The sequence below is a fragment of the Lytechinus variegatus genome, chromosome 4 (assembly GCF_018143015.1).
Source record: "Lytechinus variegatus isolate NC3 chromosome 4, Lvar_3.0, whole genome shotgun sequence".
Classification (NCBI taxonomy): Eukaryota; Metazoa; Echinodermata; class Echinoidea; order Temnopleuroida; family Toxopneustidae; genus Lytechinus; species Lytechinus variegatus.
This window is the reverse complement of record NC_054743.1, coordinates 6,377,940-6,393,663: the sequence shown is the minus strand read 5'-3', so window position 1 is coordinate 6,393,663 and position 15,724 is coordinate 6,377,940. Positions and strand designations below refer to the sequence as shown.

Sequence of the window (15,724 nt, the reverse complement as noted above, 5' to 3'; positions counted from 1 at the left end):
GTCTTTGCCGGGTGGAGAGACCCGTGCTCTCCCCCCGGACTTTAGGTGACCCGATGGCCGGTGGGTCTGACAGCCCTAGAGGAGTCGCCGTTTTCTGTACTAGTGCGACGCTCCCCAATAAGGTTCAGGTTCCGGGACGGAAGCCTTGGCCATCACCGTGCGGGCACGTGGTCGCAAATCCACGGTTCCACCCTTATTAAGCGGGGCACGTGAACGCGCGTCCACGGTTCCACCCCTTTGAGAGCCCACGGGGCTCTGACTCTGTTCTCGCTATCTATACTACCTGTGGTGGGGGATAAGACCCCGGTGTCGGGCCCCGAAACAGCAGTCGCCTGAGGCTCTTCAGAAAGAGAGTCCGAAAGGCTCATTATTGCCGTAGGGTGATCTAGTAGTAAGATAAAAAAACAGAGAAGCAAAGGGGGTAGGGGGGGTAACAAACCCCAACCCAGAAGACAAGGACCTCAAAAAGCGGACTTTTGAGAGTCAAAAACGGATCTCACAAGGATGATACAAGGTAAAATCCCAGAACAAAGGAAACAGTAATAATTAAGAATTATTAAGAGACACTGTCCCTGAAGTCCGTTAGAAAAATTAATTATTTGATTATCACAACAAGAATCTGCTTCCGCCAAAATTCTGAAAAGAAGGAAGGGGGGAAGCATCTAAAAAGAAGAAAACACTAAGTTTTTTTTTTTTTTTGTTTTGTTGTGTCCACCTGTTCAAAAGAAAAAAAAAATAATTTTTCTTGAGGTGAGGATCAGCTAAGGAAAAAAGGGGAGTAAGATTCCCTTTCTTTTTTTTTTTTTTTTATAAACAAGAAGTTTAAGAAAAAAAAAAAAAATTATAAGTCCAGAGACCGGTAGCTGACTTGAAAAGGAAGGGGGGAAAAACAAAGATAGCTTTCCCGAGAAGGAAGGCCGAGTCAACGGCGACGAACGCTGACAGGAGACGGCTTCCTAAAAAAAAAATTCTAAGTATTCTTGTGAAGGAAAGAAAATATTTTTTTTTTTTTTTTTTTTTTTTAATTAATTGAATAATTAATCAATTAATAAACACAAGAACAAGGATTGATTGAAACAAAAGAACAATCAACTAACTCGAAACAAGAAACAAAGAACTTGAATCGAGGCAAAGGAGCAAGTCAAGAATTAAAAGAATCAATCAATTAATTAATTAATCAATTAACCAATTAATTCAATCAATAAATACAAGAACAAAGGATTGATTGAAACAAAAGAACAATCAACTAACTCGAAACAAGAGACAAAGAACTTGAAACGAGGCTGGAATACGACGCTCCTAACGTCCTACAGAACCTATCTGTGGAGAAATAAATCAATTAAATTCACGACGAGTCGTATAAACGAAGAAGTCAGTGAATAAAAAGAATTAAAAGAATTAAAAAGGAGCGAAGACAACGCCCGAGCAGGAAGGCGCGAAGCTATGGGGCGGAGAGGTGAAGACAACCCGCCTGTGAGAAACGTATCTTTAAAAAACAAACTCACGAAGAGGGACAAGAAACGTTAAAATAATATCACGGAAGCTCCGCGCGACGTGATAATCCTATAACAATCTTAGATGAGAGAAAATAAGATTGAAATAAGGGAAGAATTGCACAATAAAGTATCCAAACGGAAAACAGAAATGCAATTTTGAGAGTGTACTTAGCTTGCGACTGCACTCGACCGCAGGCGAAAGTAAAAGAGGAAATGGACGCCAAATTGCGCGACGATCTTGGGATAGTGCGTTGGTAGGGAGATGCAGCGCGCGCGCAGGAAAAATTGTGTACTCTATATTCGGCACGCAGGTTCATCGTAATGAACTAGCAAATCAAATGGGTATATCCCAGTTATTTATGTAAATAGTTGAAGATTGACGTCTATTCTCACCTATCCGGTATATACCAATCAGCATAACTCAAAGGAGTGTCGTCAACCCATCGATGAATACGTTTATTGCTTTGATAGGTGAGACCTGTAAGGGATATATTAACAAGACTTTATGCACAAATTGTTTTCATTTGAAAAATAGACAATCATATACAGGTGAAGAACCAGTTATCGTTTGCTGAGGAAAATAATGTCTGAAATGTCGTTCAATAAAGTATTGAAATTGCACATATTAATGCCTATTTTGTTGCAGACTATTTTTCAGCACCAGAATACTGAGCAAGTCGTGGAGTAGTGATAAACTTTTGAATTAAGTTGCCATAGCGTGAGAAGCGTCTTAAAATATTTTAAGAATTAAGAAATTGAAATAATACTCGACTGACCTATGAAAGTCCGGAGGTTCTCTGCGAACCAGATGGATGTCAACAAGACATGAACGAACTGCATCTCCTCGATGTCTCCGATGCTGACGAGGTGCGCTCCTTCATCCTGACACATCCGGTTTGCGTCGGTCCATCTCACCCCAGTTTGAGTTTGACGGAACGCATAACAACTGTTTGAGTACATCTCCCATCCTTCGGGACAAGATGCGGAAACAGGAGGACGCTCTCCCTCTCCTTTATTGGAAAACAATAATGAACATTGAGAAATGCATCGATAAAGAGTTTTGAAAAAAAAACAGACCTAGGAAAAAAATAGTAAATTCTTCCCGTGAGTGAGTATACCTTGTCATGTCTTTACATATTCACAAGTTGAGTATTCGTCTGTTCCTGAAAAGAAGCAATGTTTATACCCTTTAAACTTTCAAATTTGAAATGTATATATAAAGTCCGGGTAATCATTCTTAAGATGCTCTGAAATATTTTTTTTCCAAACAAATTCCCTGTCCTTCTCTTTCGTAACTGGTAACATGATCCCATACCTCTGTAATCAGCTAGATTCCGTTTTCATCGTTCATTTCTTTATGTTCTTTTACTTTACTCTTTTATTTCATTTTGGTCATTCATGTTCCTTTTTCCAACCTGTTCTTCTCAGCCACTGTGTTCACCTCTCTTTTCATACCTTCTTCTGGTGCTGAGGTCACTGATACCACTGTCTCTTGAAAGGTCATGCCTCTGTAGACGGCGTAGAAGCCTCTACCACTACCACTCCCATCTGATCTGAGTTGCAGCATCATCGTGTTGAAGCTGGCCTCTACAACGTCAGGAGGAGGGTGGTTATTGCAGTATGTATCGATCAATTTAGTCATGTCTGTAGCCCCATCATAGATACTTAGTGTGTCTCCTTCGCATCTGAAAGTAAGCAAAAATGATATGATGAAATGCCATTTTGTCTGTTGGTAAATTCGCTATTTGCATGCACATGTATTGGTGCTGGTATGTGTTGGTAATGGCATTGGTAATGGTATTCTTAATGGCATTGGTTATGGTAATAATAGGGGTAATGGTATTCGTATTGAAATTGATAATGGTCGTTTCATTGGCGTGGCTTTTCGTAGTACTGGTATTGGCAAGGTTTTATATATATCGGTGTATTATACCAGAAAGCAATTCGATTGTTGTTATTGTCTATTCATCTACTATAATGAAGTTGATGTATTGACGATATCGCAACTGTCATCATTTCTTGACAATCTTTGCAGAAGAAATAGGTACGACAAAATTATTTAGATAGCGTTTTAATCTTCCGTTTAACAGGAGTTGGACCATTTCAATTACATGACGTTGCCAATTTTTAGCTTAAGGTACGATAGATGATAGTCAGATCTTAGTGTGGTAAGGGAATTCAGTAATTACTCTCGTACCTTGAACCTTGAGAGTTAATATCAAAGTCATCGAACCGAAGCTGAATGAAGGTTCCATGTTTACTGGTGATCCGCCATCTTGGACGTGCATTGACTGGATATGGTAATGGATAGTAGGGTGATGCAATGGCTGCATTGTCAAGGTTACACAGGATCTCTGACTTGGTGGAGTCGTAGTTTCCAATGTTGCATCCTGGGACAGCTGTACAGATGGTAATGAAACAAAATAAAAATATAGTTAAAGGTATTAACTTTGTGAGCAGCCGATTTAAAAAATTCTCAAACCAAGATGAAACATGTCTACAAGTGCATGTATTAGAACTAATAAACCCTGAAAACAACCATTATTGAGAATGAAAAGCTTAAACTACAAGGCAAACCCCGATTTTGTAAATAGGCGTCTTATAGACACCTAAATAGTACACATAAGTGTATGGGATGAAATTAAGATGGTGTTTCCGGTCACTTTATATTTCAATTTTTGAAGCACTAAATAATGATTTTCGAACGCAATTTTTTCTGGGCTTCATTTTTGTAACATATCAGAGACACAGGTGACAAGTGTGACCTTCTAGCTCAGATTTTTTAAAAGTCAAACCAATGATAACCAATCACTTTAAAGTAATTGTTCACCGTGGTATTCTGGCACCTAAAATGATCGGTGTTTCACTGTGGAAACGCAGGCTTATGAAGACAGGGAAGCGGGAACACTAGCAAATGTTTTGGTAACATTACCATCGAAACTTTTCCCCAAACTGGTACCTAGCAATGATTTTATAACACTATATCTATCGATTATTTCTTGAATGATTGAACACCATGGACATGATGAATAAGTACAAGAGTCAGTGGCTTGATATAATATTAAAGGACTTGATCGCAAATATCTATATACGTTTTAGTTCACTTGCTTTGTTATATTGCACTTCATGATTTTTTTGGTAAATTGACCCTTTCAGAATGTGCTGCTGGATAATTTTTATATGCATATATACCAATAAATGATGATGATGATAATAATAATAATAATAATAAAAACAATAATATAATAATTATTACAATAATAATAATAACAATAATAATAATAATTATAATAGTAATAGTGATAATAATGAAAATAATAATAATAAAATAGGAAATAGGAATTTTCATTAACAGAAATATTATATGAACGACGTAGGCGCACCTTTCGATGTATAAGACACTCGGAATCCACTAGACCCGGTATCTAAGCCAGTCTGGAAGATCACAGTCACTGAAGAAACATTAGTCATAACGAAGGCGGCGCTCTGACCACAGAAAACATGACGTGTGCGACCTTCATCCCATCGATGTTCTGTCGGAACGATCTCGACAGAATCGACGCAAGCTCCGGACTCGACGTCGTGGTTGATGTCGAAGTCGGTGAAGTTAAAGAAGATGAAATTCCCCTCAGGGAGTGTGACTGTCCAGGTACAGACTGAGAATGGAGCAACGTTAGAATCACCAAAATTCTCCAGAGAGAAGTTTCCAGTATCTGACGTGAAGGGTTCCTGTATGCCACAGCCTGGAGCACACTCCTCTTGGGAACGGGAACAATCTGTACATTGAAATAAAGAAAAAAAATGTTTGCACCATTTTAAACTTCATATCGACTAGCTACGTAAACATCAATGCCCATTAGCGGGTAAGAACCACATATTTTAGCAAGTCTACATTACAGAAGTATTTCCTGTGTACCGTATGCAAAAAATGGCATTGACAAAAATATGTTGATACAAATATGTCACAAACATCTGTTTATTTGTTTGTTTTTGTTAATGAAAATATATAGCAAGTCTACATTACAGAAGTATTTCCTGTGTACCGTATGAAAAAAATGGCATTGACAAAAATATGTTGATACAAATATGTCAGAAACATCTGTCTATTTGTTTTTGTTAATGACAATATACCGAACTGAAAGAGATTTCAAAATGATTTATAGTTGTAGACAAATCATTCAAAATAGATGTATATGCAGAAAGGCTCAGAAAGCTTGAGAATAGAAGAAAAATGAAGAAAGAAATACAGATATCTCTCTGTTCAAGATGTTCACACAATTACCCAGTGTATCATACGTTGCAATGAATCCTAACTTCTTAGGCATCCCTGATTCCAATGGACCCATCTCTAATCGCAATGTGACGTCATTTGATCTTGTTTTGACCTTGAGGTCACGGAAATGACCGCAGTACGATCCTCGTAGCATATAACCTCGGTTCGGAATATGGTCGGTTATGTTCAAATTATCCATGCAGAGAGCCGCGGACTGGCTTGAACGTCTCAAGATCATTTCATGAAAAGTAAACCTGAAAATGAAAACGAACGTGAAAAAAATAATGTTTAGGCCTCTTTTGGCTACATAGCAAATTTTAAAGATATTTCTCATTGAACGATAGACATCGTATTCGATGACAACTGTAATCAAGTCTTATACCACAGAAGGATAAGTTTATGATGTTGATATATGGCGCCCTTACTTAACGGAATTGGATGGTATATTGCAAAAATGCTGAAGGGTGAAATACAATATTGAGAAAACAATGTTGCATACAAGCCTAGCGTTAGAAAGGATCACTTTAACAACCTCCCTGAAGGTTAGTCATAACCTTTTCACAATGTAATGACATTGCAAAGAAGATGAATGATACATCTTCAATAAAAGCGCTTGTCTCCTTATTAATCTTGAGGAAAGTCTGCTGACATCTAAAGGCCACCGCACACCTTACGACTGTTCGCGATCCGATTTTTGAACAGATCGCATTTTGCCCATTTTCTGAAAATGTGAATGGAAAATATCATTTTATTTGAGGTTGAAATTAATTGAAAAATTACTAATATAACCATTATGAAAGATTGCAAGCCTTTATTTTGGAGTAAAGGTCAAATTAGTTTCAAATCGTATCCAACCGTACGACTGCTATAAAAATTCGCTTTTATTCTAAGAAGGATGATAGCATTGTCAGAGATTTGAACATACGTCTCCATGCGATGATTTAGAACATTAAACAGTCAAGATAATCCATGTTTCAAAAATAACATCAAATTCTACTACGTTTTATTCCCAAATAGGGTCGCAGACCAATCGTAAGGTGTGCGGTCGCCCTAAGAGAAACAGACTATTTATCAATTATCGAATAATTTCGTACAATACACGATCATTACCTACCTGATAATTTGACCTTCCGGTACATGTATTCTCATCTGACACCACTGAGCTGTGTTGTACCATGGGGGGAAACTGATTGACTCAATTAGACCGAAAGGTAAGGTTGTCTCAATGTCGGATTGACGTGACTCCCACAATTCCTCGCAAGACAATGATGCAAACTCTGTAAAGAATATGAAATGGCATTTTTTCTTTCATAGAACGATTTTATTCAAAATCAAACACGAAAGCAATTCAATTTACAGAAAAATCATGAAGTGAACATGTTTACAACTGTACATGCGTACTATTATCTAATGATAAAACAAAATTGTGATGTTTTTGACTGAGAACCCTTTCAATTTCACAATAGCGTTTCAATACGTTCTTAACAGAGCTAAAACACAACCGATCACCCTTACGAAATGGCATTTCTGAGAGAGATTGGTAGCTTGTTTCGATAAGGAGATGATAAAAAGTGAATTTTCAAACTTAAAGATAAATCGAATATTGATTAAAAACAAAATTACTTCTATCTGTTAGCACGTCATTGGACTTGAAAAACATTTCGTTTTCTTTCGTTGAAAGATTTTATTAAAAATAAAACCATATTCAATTTATAGAAAAATCAAGAAACATAACTTAATTAAGATTATGTACAGCCTTGGTGAATTAAGCAAGAGTTTTTTTTTTCTTTTTCAAAGAAAGTCTTTATTCAGTATTTCTCCACAACGCATATAAACAAATGAAAAATGTATGTGATACATCAAATTCAATATCATTCATATACACAATACATAATTTAAATAAGCTCGATGTGCCTCGATTCATCAAGATATACAATAAACATATTTTGTTGCATGTGCATAGTTCGTTCTATCTCATGCTGATACTTTAATTTCTTTTGAAATGATGAGAATGATAAGTTTCCTTTTAAACATTTAGTTGAAAAGCAAAAGAGTTAAGAGTTCACAGGAAGTTGAAACAAAGTTATTCATTTGCATGTAAATTCATCCTATTTAGGAAAACTGCAATTGCTCCAAGTTATTCTTCAAGAAAACTATACTGGCACAGACAATACTTTCAGTGAAATATGTTGTTTTCTGATTCTAAAGTTTTATGAAAGAAAATTCAAGAACTGAAATGCTTTACAAGTTTTGTTTTAAACATCCCCTTCCCGATTTTAAAGTATCTTAACGAGAAATCTAAGAACTAAGATTAAATGATTCACCTGTAGAGCATATAGCTGAGCCATCATCTTCAACCATCACCATTGGTGTAGGATCTGGTGACGTCACTGGTGGAGACCAGGACACCCAGCGACGACGATGATTAACTGCGTTACGACGGTCACGTGGGGATACTGATGTCTAGGGAAATTAAAAGGAAGGAAGAAATAATTTCTTCAGGAGACGGACAGTCAACAGTCTTTTTTCCAGCTCAACAACTCCACGTAACTATACAATCCAGCCATCTCTCATTTCTCCGATTACTCAAGCCTCTCACCTTTACTGGTTTAAGGACTAAAGGACTACACTCAATTCAAAAAGGAATGCTCTACCTTCTAACCTTCCACTTTCTCACCTCCCTTTTTTACCTTTACCTCTATCCGTTATTCTTAACCCTTCTAGGACCCACCATATGCATGGCATGGTGTACCGTAAACCACTTCCGCGATCGTCCATACCACGATGGAAACCACCCCCTCCCCCCAAAAAAACACTTGAAGTTGAGTTAAACATAGACTTACCTCGTGTCCATTCAAATCCCTTCCGGAAGTCAAGAGTGAATCACGTGGTCTACATTCTAAGGCTGAGGTGGTGTTGCCAAACGGTGATTCATCAAAGTCAGCATGAAACTCACACGTTGTTCCGTTCTGTGTTAAGCTTACTCTCGACAGTGAACGGAATTTACTTTCACAAACGGCTGGAAAGAAGGAATAAATCGTAGGACTAATATATAAGTTCATTAGTGTTTTCTGACAGGATCTCCATTTTGAATTCATTTTATTGGGACGATCATTTTGATACCAGAGGTTAAATCCTATAATATCAGGTTCAACACCGCTTGGGCCCGTTGCATAAAACTTTTTACCTGAGAAAACTCTGGTAAAAACTGGAAAGTAAGGTAAGTCTGATTTCTGCCATTGACTTTAACAAAGGGCAAAAACTCCGGTAAAAACAACCTGAGTTTTCTCAGGTAAGAGTTTTATGCAACGGGCCTAAGGTTATTCTAATTGAAAAACCTGCAGTTTCTTTCTAACGACTACATTGTCTGGTAATTTTCATCTTATTTATTGAAGTTTAATCTATCTAATGAATACATAAAACGTTATAGTGAATGACTGTGATAAATTGTTAATACTTTACAATTCTTAATCACTTACATATACATTTGGTTCCATTAAGGCCTTCAAGGTAGTATCCTTTGGGACAAAGACAATGGAAACTGCCCTCTACGTTCTTGCATTCATGGGAGCAACCGTTGTCTCTAGTTAAGCACTCGTCCATGTCTAAGATAAAGAATTAAAAATAAAACAATAACAGGGTGAGTTGCTTGAAAAATCAGTTAAAAAGTAATAAAAATGAAGATCACTTAAATCAAAGCTGCTATCTACTGAAGATGTGAAGATATTTCTTGTAGAAAAGAGACAAAAAAGGATGATATCTAACTTTATCATGAGATTATTTCCCTGCAACATAAAGCTGGTAATCGCTCCCAAAGAATTCTACTTAACCCTGGTATTTCTTTACCCAATCCTCCGCTATTTGACTTCTGCAATCTAGGGAAGATATTAACTTATTACCAATGTCAGATGAGAAGCAGAAGAAAATCATAACTCAATTTTTTTTAACATGGAGATTGTCAATCGGTGCTAAACATTATGAAAATTCAACTGGTATTGCTTATTTCCAAATCCTCAGGTGTGTGGCCTAGTGGTCTATACACATGAAGGTCAGAGGTTCGAAACCATGCCACGGCACCTATACATATGAGTAAGGTATTTTATATACATTGCATGTTTATGTCTTTTGGATGTTGACGTCAGACCAGTCTAAGAGTGTCTGATCCATACACGAATACCGTATTTACACAGAACCAAAAGCTGATGAAGAATCGGCTTTTGGTTTATCTTGCACTGCGTTTACACGCTGTTACAACTCGCGGTTCAAAACCGCGAGCCGATGCAAGTTAATCGCGTTCACGCTATGAAAAAGCCGATGCAAGTTAATCGCGTTTACACGCTATGAAAAAGCCCATGCAAAAGCAAAGTGTAAACACGGTATATGTAACACACATTCACACACATTCCTAAAAGCCCCCACTTTGCTCACACCCACACACACTTCCACACGCTCACCTATCTGACAAACCGTGGCTCTAGAGATAAGGTCATCTTTACATTTGTAAGCACGCCATCTCATGTCGTCATCCATGTCAAAAGAAACGCACCAATCAATGGTCGAGTTGTTGTCCACCTGATCGGGTGTCCATCGGAAGTTATCGTAAGTGATCGGCGTACCGTCTCGCCATGTGAATGTGTGTTGGGCCTGGGATTGGAGCATGCGCAGTCCAATCACATACTGGTATCTGTATGGTAACTCAAACCTACGGATAAAAATGGACAATATACATGACATCGAATTACTTAAAGAATACCCTTTAAAAGAGAGAAAAGGTGAAAAAGAGAGATTCATTCGTGTATCATAATTCGTTCAGTGCACAACGAAAAAGCATATTGGTAGTTCCCAATAGTTAAACAGTATCTTGGTACTACTGGACTCACATATCAAATTAAAAAAATATCAAGTTAGAAAACTTAATGAATCCTATACCAACACTACTTTTCAGTGGTTAAAAATACATTGCATGCAAAATGAATGGACATATTCTTACCAACTGTTTGTTGGTTCAAATAATAACATGTCTGAGTGAGTAGAAATAAAATCCATAAACAATTGGCTATGAAGGCTTACTAACTTTTCTTTGTGATCATCAAGATAACTTTGTGTTTCTTGAGATGATATTGATATAGGATAGCTGTCTTCCATAAAGATCTTATCACATGCATTCTCCTTCTGATTGTTGACTGTATACAAACAGAATCCCTCATGCTCGTCACCGGATTCTGGACAGATCTGACCGTAATCTGGAAAGATTAAAAGAAAATAGACCAATTTAAAAGAATGATTTATCCATCCATGTGCGAAATGCTAATTTGATAACACTAAATTTTTTTTTTAATTAGTCTTTTGAATATTGGCGATTGAAATATTGTGTAATTTTGAATTTTCCCTCAAATAGTATTCGATATTTGAAAGAATTACAAGATATCATTTCAAACTAGTCTCTCTTTCTTTTTTTTGGGGGGTATCTTACAATTCAACAAGGACAATTGGAAGTATGAATATCCCTGAAGACACACTATCATGCACCTGTCAAGCTTACTAATAGAAACTTTCTAATTTACCCACAAGTTTGCAGCCTATGAGTTCGAATCTCATACAGAACTGTCCTCTAGATGACCTTGGATTAAGACGTACCGCTGTAGTAATGAATGGTCTCTCAAGGTCGTGACGCATCTCAGTATGAGGATCAGGGTACATAGGGAAATCCTATTAATGGAAAGGATGAGGAATAAAACAAATAGAAAGGGATACGTGAGTACGAGACGTTTAGACACAAATTTAGTTCGATGCAGTTTATGTCGATCTTGACAATGAAGAGTAAATGAGGGTTTAGTCTGTCATTTGGTTTTTTAAATAAAAAATAAGCATTTTTCTTCTTATTTCGGGTTATTGACGTTCAAAACATTAGCAACGCTGGGCTTTTTGCTATATATTGCCTCAATCATGTTAGTAACAAGAATGCGATGGATAGGGTTTCCGTACCCATCGTTCCTAGGTAAGCGCACCAACGAAACCAAAATCAAACAACCTATGAAAAATGGTATACAGAACAGTTTAACACAAACAAAAATGTATCAAGAAATAGAGTTTTAAACTTACTACGATTGAAATATCGTCTATGGTCGCTATATCATGTTCCAGAAAATTCCTCCGAAATTATTGAAGATAATTCAAAAGGTCTTTCGATGTAGATTTTTTTGACAGTATTTATAAACATGATAAACATTCATAAATTACCACTCCATCTCCAAATCGGTCAGTATAGAGTCTCCACTCGCTGTTCCTATCTGTGGTGAGAGTGGTAGGGTCACTGTGGTACTTGCTTCGATAGAGTAATCTGTAGTACTCTCCCCACAGGTACCTACTGGTCCAGGAGTCGTATCCACCCTGGGTGATGACACCGGTGATCGTGTGGTAACCTAGTAGATTCACCTTGGGAAGAAAGAGGGATGAAGGAAAATTCGCGATTGGTATTATGAATAAGATGGTGGTGGTGATGACGGGGTTGGTGATGGAATGCAGACGATAGTGATTGTGGTGAAGTTTGTGGTAGTGGTAATGGTGGTGGTGATGATGACGATGATGAGATAGTGATATTTGTTAAAGTGGTAATGATGGTGATCTTGATGGTGATGGTGATGATGATGGTGGTGATGATGGTGATGGTGATGATGATGATGATGGTGATGATGATGGTGATGATGGTGATGATGATGATGGTGATGATGATGATGATGATGATGGTGATGATGATGATGGTGATGATGATGGTGATGATGATGGTGATGATGATGGTGATGATGATGATGGTGATGATGATGATGGTGATGATGATGGCGATGATGATGATGGTGATGATGATGGTGATGATGGTGACGATAATGAGGGTGATGGTGATGATGATGATGGTGATGATGATGGTGATGGCGATTGTGGTGAAATTTGTGGTTGTGTAAGTGGTAAAGGTGGTGATGGCGGTGGCGATCATGGTGAAGTATGTAGTTGTGGTAGCGGTAGTCGTGATGACGGTGGCAATTGCTGTGAAATATGTTGTTTTAGTAGTTGTGGTGGTGATGATGATGATGATAAAGATGACCATGGCTATCGCTGTGATAGTTGCAGTAGTGGTGGTGGTGAAGATGGTAATGAAGGCGTAATATTCAAACCAATTATTAAAAATGATTAACGCCGTTCCTCGACGAAATCATGGGAAAAGCGGCAACATTTTCATGACTTGGTATCTGACGATATCATACCTCAATCCAGTGATGATCCCCCCAGCTGCTTGGTATCCAGCATTCATCAGGGAAATGAAGTCTACCAGAGGTATGTGGTCCAAACCACTCATGAACCTCAGAATTGATCTGCCAATCATTGATGAAACGAGATTCCATACCAAGACGACTCCCACATCCTTTGCAACAATAAAAAGTTTGACGTTGATTCGTTTAGCAAATGTCTGATCATACCGAACTCTCAAAGTTAATACGAAAGTTAAAAACAAAGCGAACTCAGGATGATTATAAAAGAATAATTATACTTCTTAATGAGTGGGTACAGAACACAAATTTCGGAATTATCTGACAGGCAATCAAATTAGGTGGGTTATCCCCCAGGAAGCATAACATACACTTTTAGATCACACCTGTATTTTAATGCAATATTTGTATGATTGTAAGTAGAGCGTTTTACAGGAATGGGTCTGTTGTTCGGTCAGTCATGGAATTATTCCACGTAGTTGTAAGGTAGTATAACAATATTTATAACACAGATGACAGAAAAGTAATCGTTATAAAATTATGTACTTTATTGTTACCATAGTAAAGGATAAAGACAATACCACCAATGTTTGAAAATAGGGATGTAACATATAAGAGAAATTATGTTGAATAAAAAACTATATATAATGAGATAAACATGAACCTCTTGAATTAAATGATATTTTTGTAGGGGGGGCGGGCATGGCGGGCATCTTCTTGAAAATACAATAAAGATTCTTGAAAACATATAAACAAATGTTAATGTTTTACTTACGTCTGTGTTTGCATCCAATAAGTTCAAGACGAAGACACACTCCTTTGTGGCTGTAAAGAACTACCAGCTGAATAACTTGGGCAACTGTAGGCTTCTCTAAGTTATTACGAACTACGGTATTATTATCGCTGTTTGCGAGGAAAATCTGTGGATGCATAATAAAAAAATCTTTATGAGGTCACGTGCCTCGCCATTTATCAACTTATGATAATATAATCACTTCATGAATCAAACTGATTTGCATAGCATTTTTGTACATGATATGAAGCAATAATATAACTCTCCACTGATTATTTATTTGAATACAATTTATTCAAACGTGTCACGTGTTGTAGACTTAAAAGCGTAGAAAGGAATTTCTTCAGGAAGAGATAAAACTTCATTAAACCCAAAGGCATGTTACTTTTTCAAATCGTATTTGTATAACATTAGCATAACGGTATCTGCCATGGTTATAGGCCTATGCAGTCAATAGAAAAAAAGTTCCACCTTTGATAGAAGTTATACGTTATAACTACGTCCTGTGGCCCATAACACAAAGCTTAGCAATGATCATAGAACATTTTTTAACAATGGATTCCATTGACTACAATGTACAATCACTCTTAAAGATCAAGCGTGCGATCAAGCGCTAACCTTTGTGTTACCGGACCCTGAACATGCTGAAGTTGCAATGCTATATAGACATACCAACGAACCGATCCCCAAATTGACCAATGACTCTCTGTCAATGGAAATATAATAATGGAGTTTGCCGGTCTGGAGTCGGTTTCCCATGTGTGACTATGGCACAAGTTTGTTAAATGGCACAAGTTTGTTAAATGGACCCCCAAACTCACCTTTGTTTCATTCCCGACCATGTATGGTTTAAATGGGGCGCCCTCTCCTTCTGGTTGTTCAGAGTATCGTAGACTGTAAGCTGTTACCCATCGCTTTCCACACCCCTGGGTCAATACGGCTTTGATCAGGTATTTCTTCCTCAGGTCAACCTGGGTAAAAATACAATTTATAGAAAGGAATAAAATGTTGTATTCTATGATCAATATGAGCAAGGTTAGATAAGAGTTCCTGTATTTTGGAATTAAATTGTAATGTCATTACTATGAAATATAATGGAAATTCTTTCCCTGATATTTTGTACAACTAGGAGTTTTCTTTGAAGAGTGATTTATGTAATTAACGGATAGGATAAAAATGCCACTAGATTAATTCAAATATTTGAACTGATGATACGGATAGAAGGGAAAACACAATAGTGAAAAGAAGGGAAGAGAGAGGGGAGGGGGAGAGTAGAGTAGAGGAGAGAGTATATAGCCATCGAGGAGTGTATATCGCGAGAGATAAGAGAGACCATGAAAAAATGTAAAAATCAGAATGAGAAAAAGAATATGAGAAACGTTATGACAGAAGTTAAAGGGACCTTACTTGAATCCATTCTTTGACCTCTGGTACCGATGATGCCTCGTAGTGACCACCGGGTGAGTGAAAAGATGTAGGCATCCAGCCACTCCCATCCCTTTGCTGACCATATGGACGTAGTCTGGACATAGCTGGAGCGTTGAGGGCGTCATTCAAACTCGATGATGCCGTGATTTGACTGGCGTGTATCTGGCCATTCTGCATGCCTAGAGTAAAATCACAATCTGGAAGACGAAGAATGATGCACAATAAAGACAATTGTCATAGGATTATGATATTTGTCAAGTTTAAATGGTATCGTCCAGGACTCGATTTAAAGCCATTCTATGGTACATCGCCATCATTGCAGAAAAGAGAATTCGTCCTGGTCCTATCTTACAAAAATCTTTCACAAGTATGTTACTCACAAAACTCTTAATCCTAATGTACATATATGCAAAAATTAAACTAACATAATACACAAAAAGTTTTATTAAACGATATTTGGATAAACTAATTT

The 15,724-nt window shown here is 37.4% G+C and overlaps 1 protein-coding gene across 2 annotated transcripts in view; it reads right to left on the bottom strand.

Annotated features, from left to right (window-relative positions):
• Window positions 1-15,724, bottom strand: part of LOC121413255 — a 114,150-nt gene that overhangs the window by 39,596 nt on the left and 58,830 nt on the right. For both annotated transcript variants that reach the window (XM_041606010.1, XM_041606011.1), the window contains 18 exons: window positions 15,232-15,449; window positions 14,646-14,795; window positions 13,807-13,951; window positions 13,029-13,186; window positions 12,010-12,204; window positions 11,334-11,478; window positions 10,844-11,012; window positions 10,224-10,471; window positions 9,249-9,374; window positions 8,613-8,788; window positions 8,094-8,232; window positions 6,884-7,046; window positions 5,779-6,023; window positions 4,880-5,272; window positions 3,694-3,895; window positions 2,952-3,181; window positions 2,273-2,506; window positions 1,890-1,974 (listed from right to left, as the gene is read on the bottom strand). In XM_041606010.1, coding sequence (XP_041461944.1) covers window positions 1,890-1,974; window positions 2,273-2,506; window positions 2,952-3,181; window positions 3,694-3,895; window positions 4,880-5,272; window positions 5,779-6,023; window positions 6,884-7,046; window positions 8,094-8,232; window positions 8,613-8,788; window positions 9,249-9,374; window positions 10,224-10,471; window positions 10,844-11,012; window positions 11,334-11,478; window positions 12,010-12,204; window positions 13,029-13,186; window positions 13,807-13,951; window positions 14,646-14,795; window positions 15,232-15,449 — 3,421 coding nt within the window. The remainder of the gene's footprint in view (window positions 1-1,889; window positions 1,975-2,272; window positions 2,507-2,951; window positions 3,182-3,693; window positions 3,896-4,879; window positions 5,273-5,778; window positions 6,024-6,883; window positions 7,047-8,093; window positions 8,233-8,612; window positions 8,789-9,248; window positions 9,375-10,223; window positions 10,472-10,843; window positions 11,013-11,333; window positions 11,479-12,009; window positions 12,205-13,028; window positions 13,187-13,806; window positions 13,952-14,645; window positions 14,796-15,231; window positions 15,450-15,724) is intronic.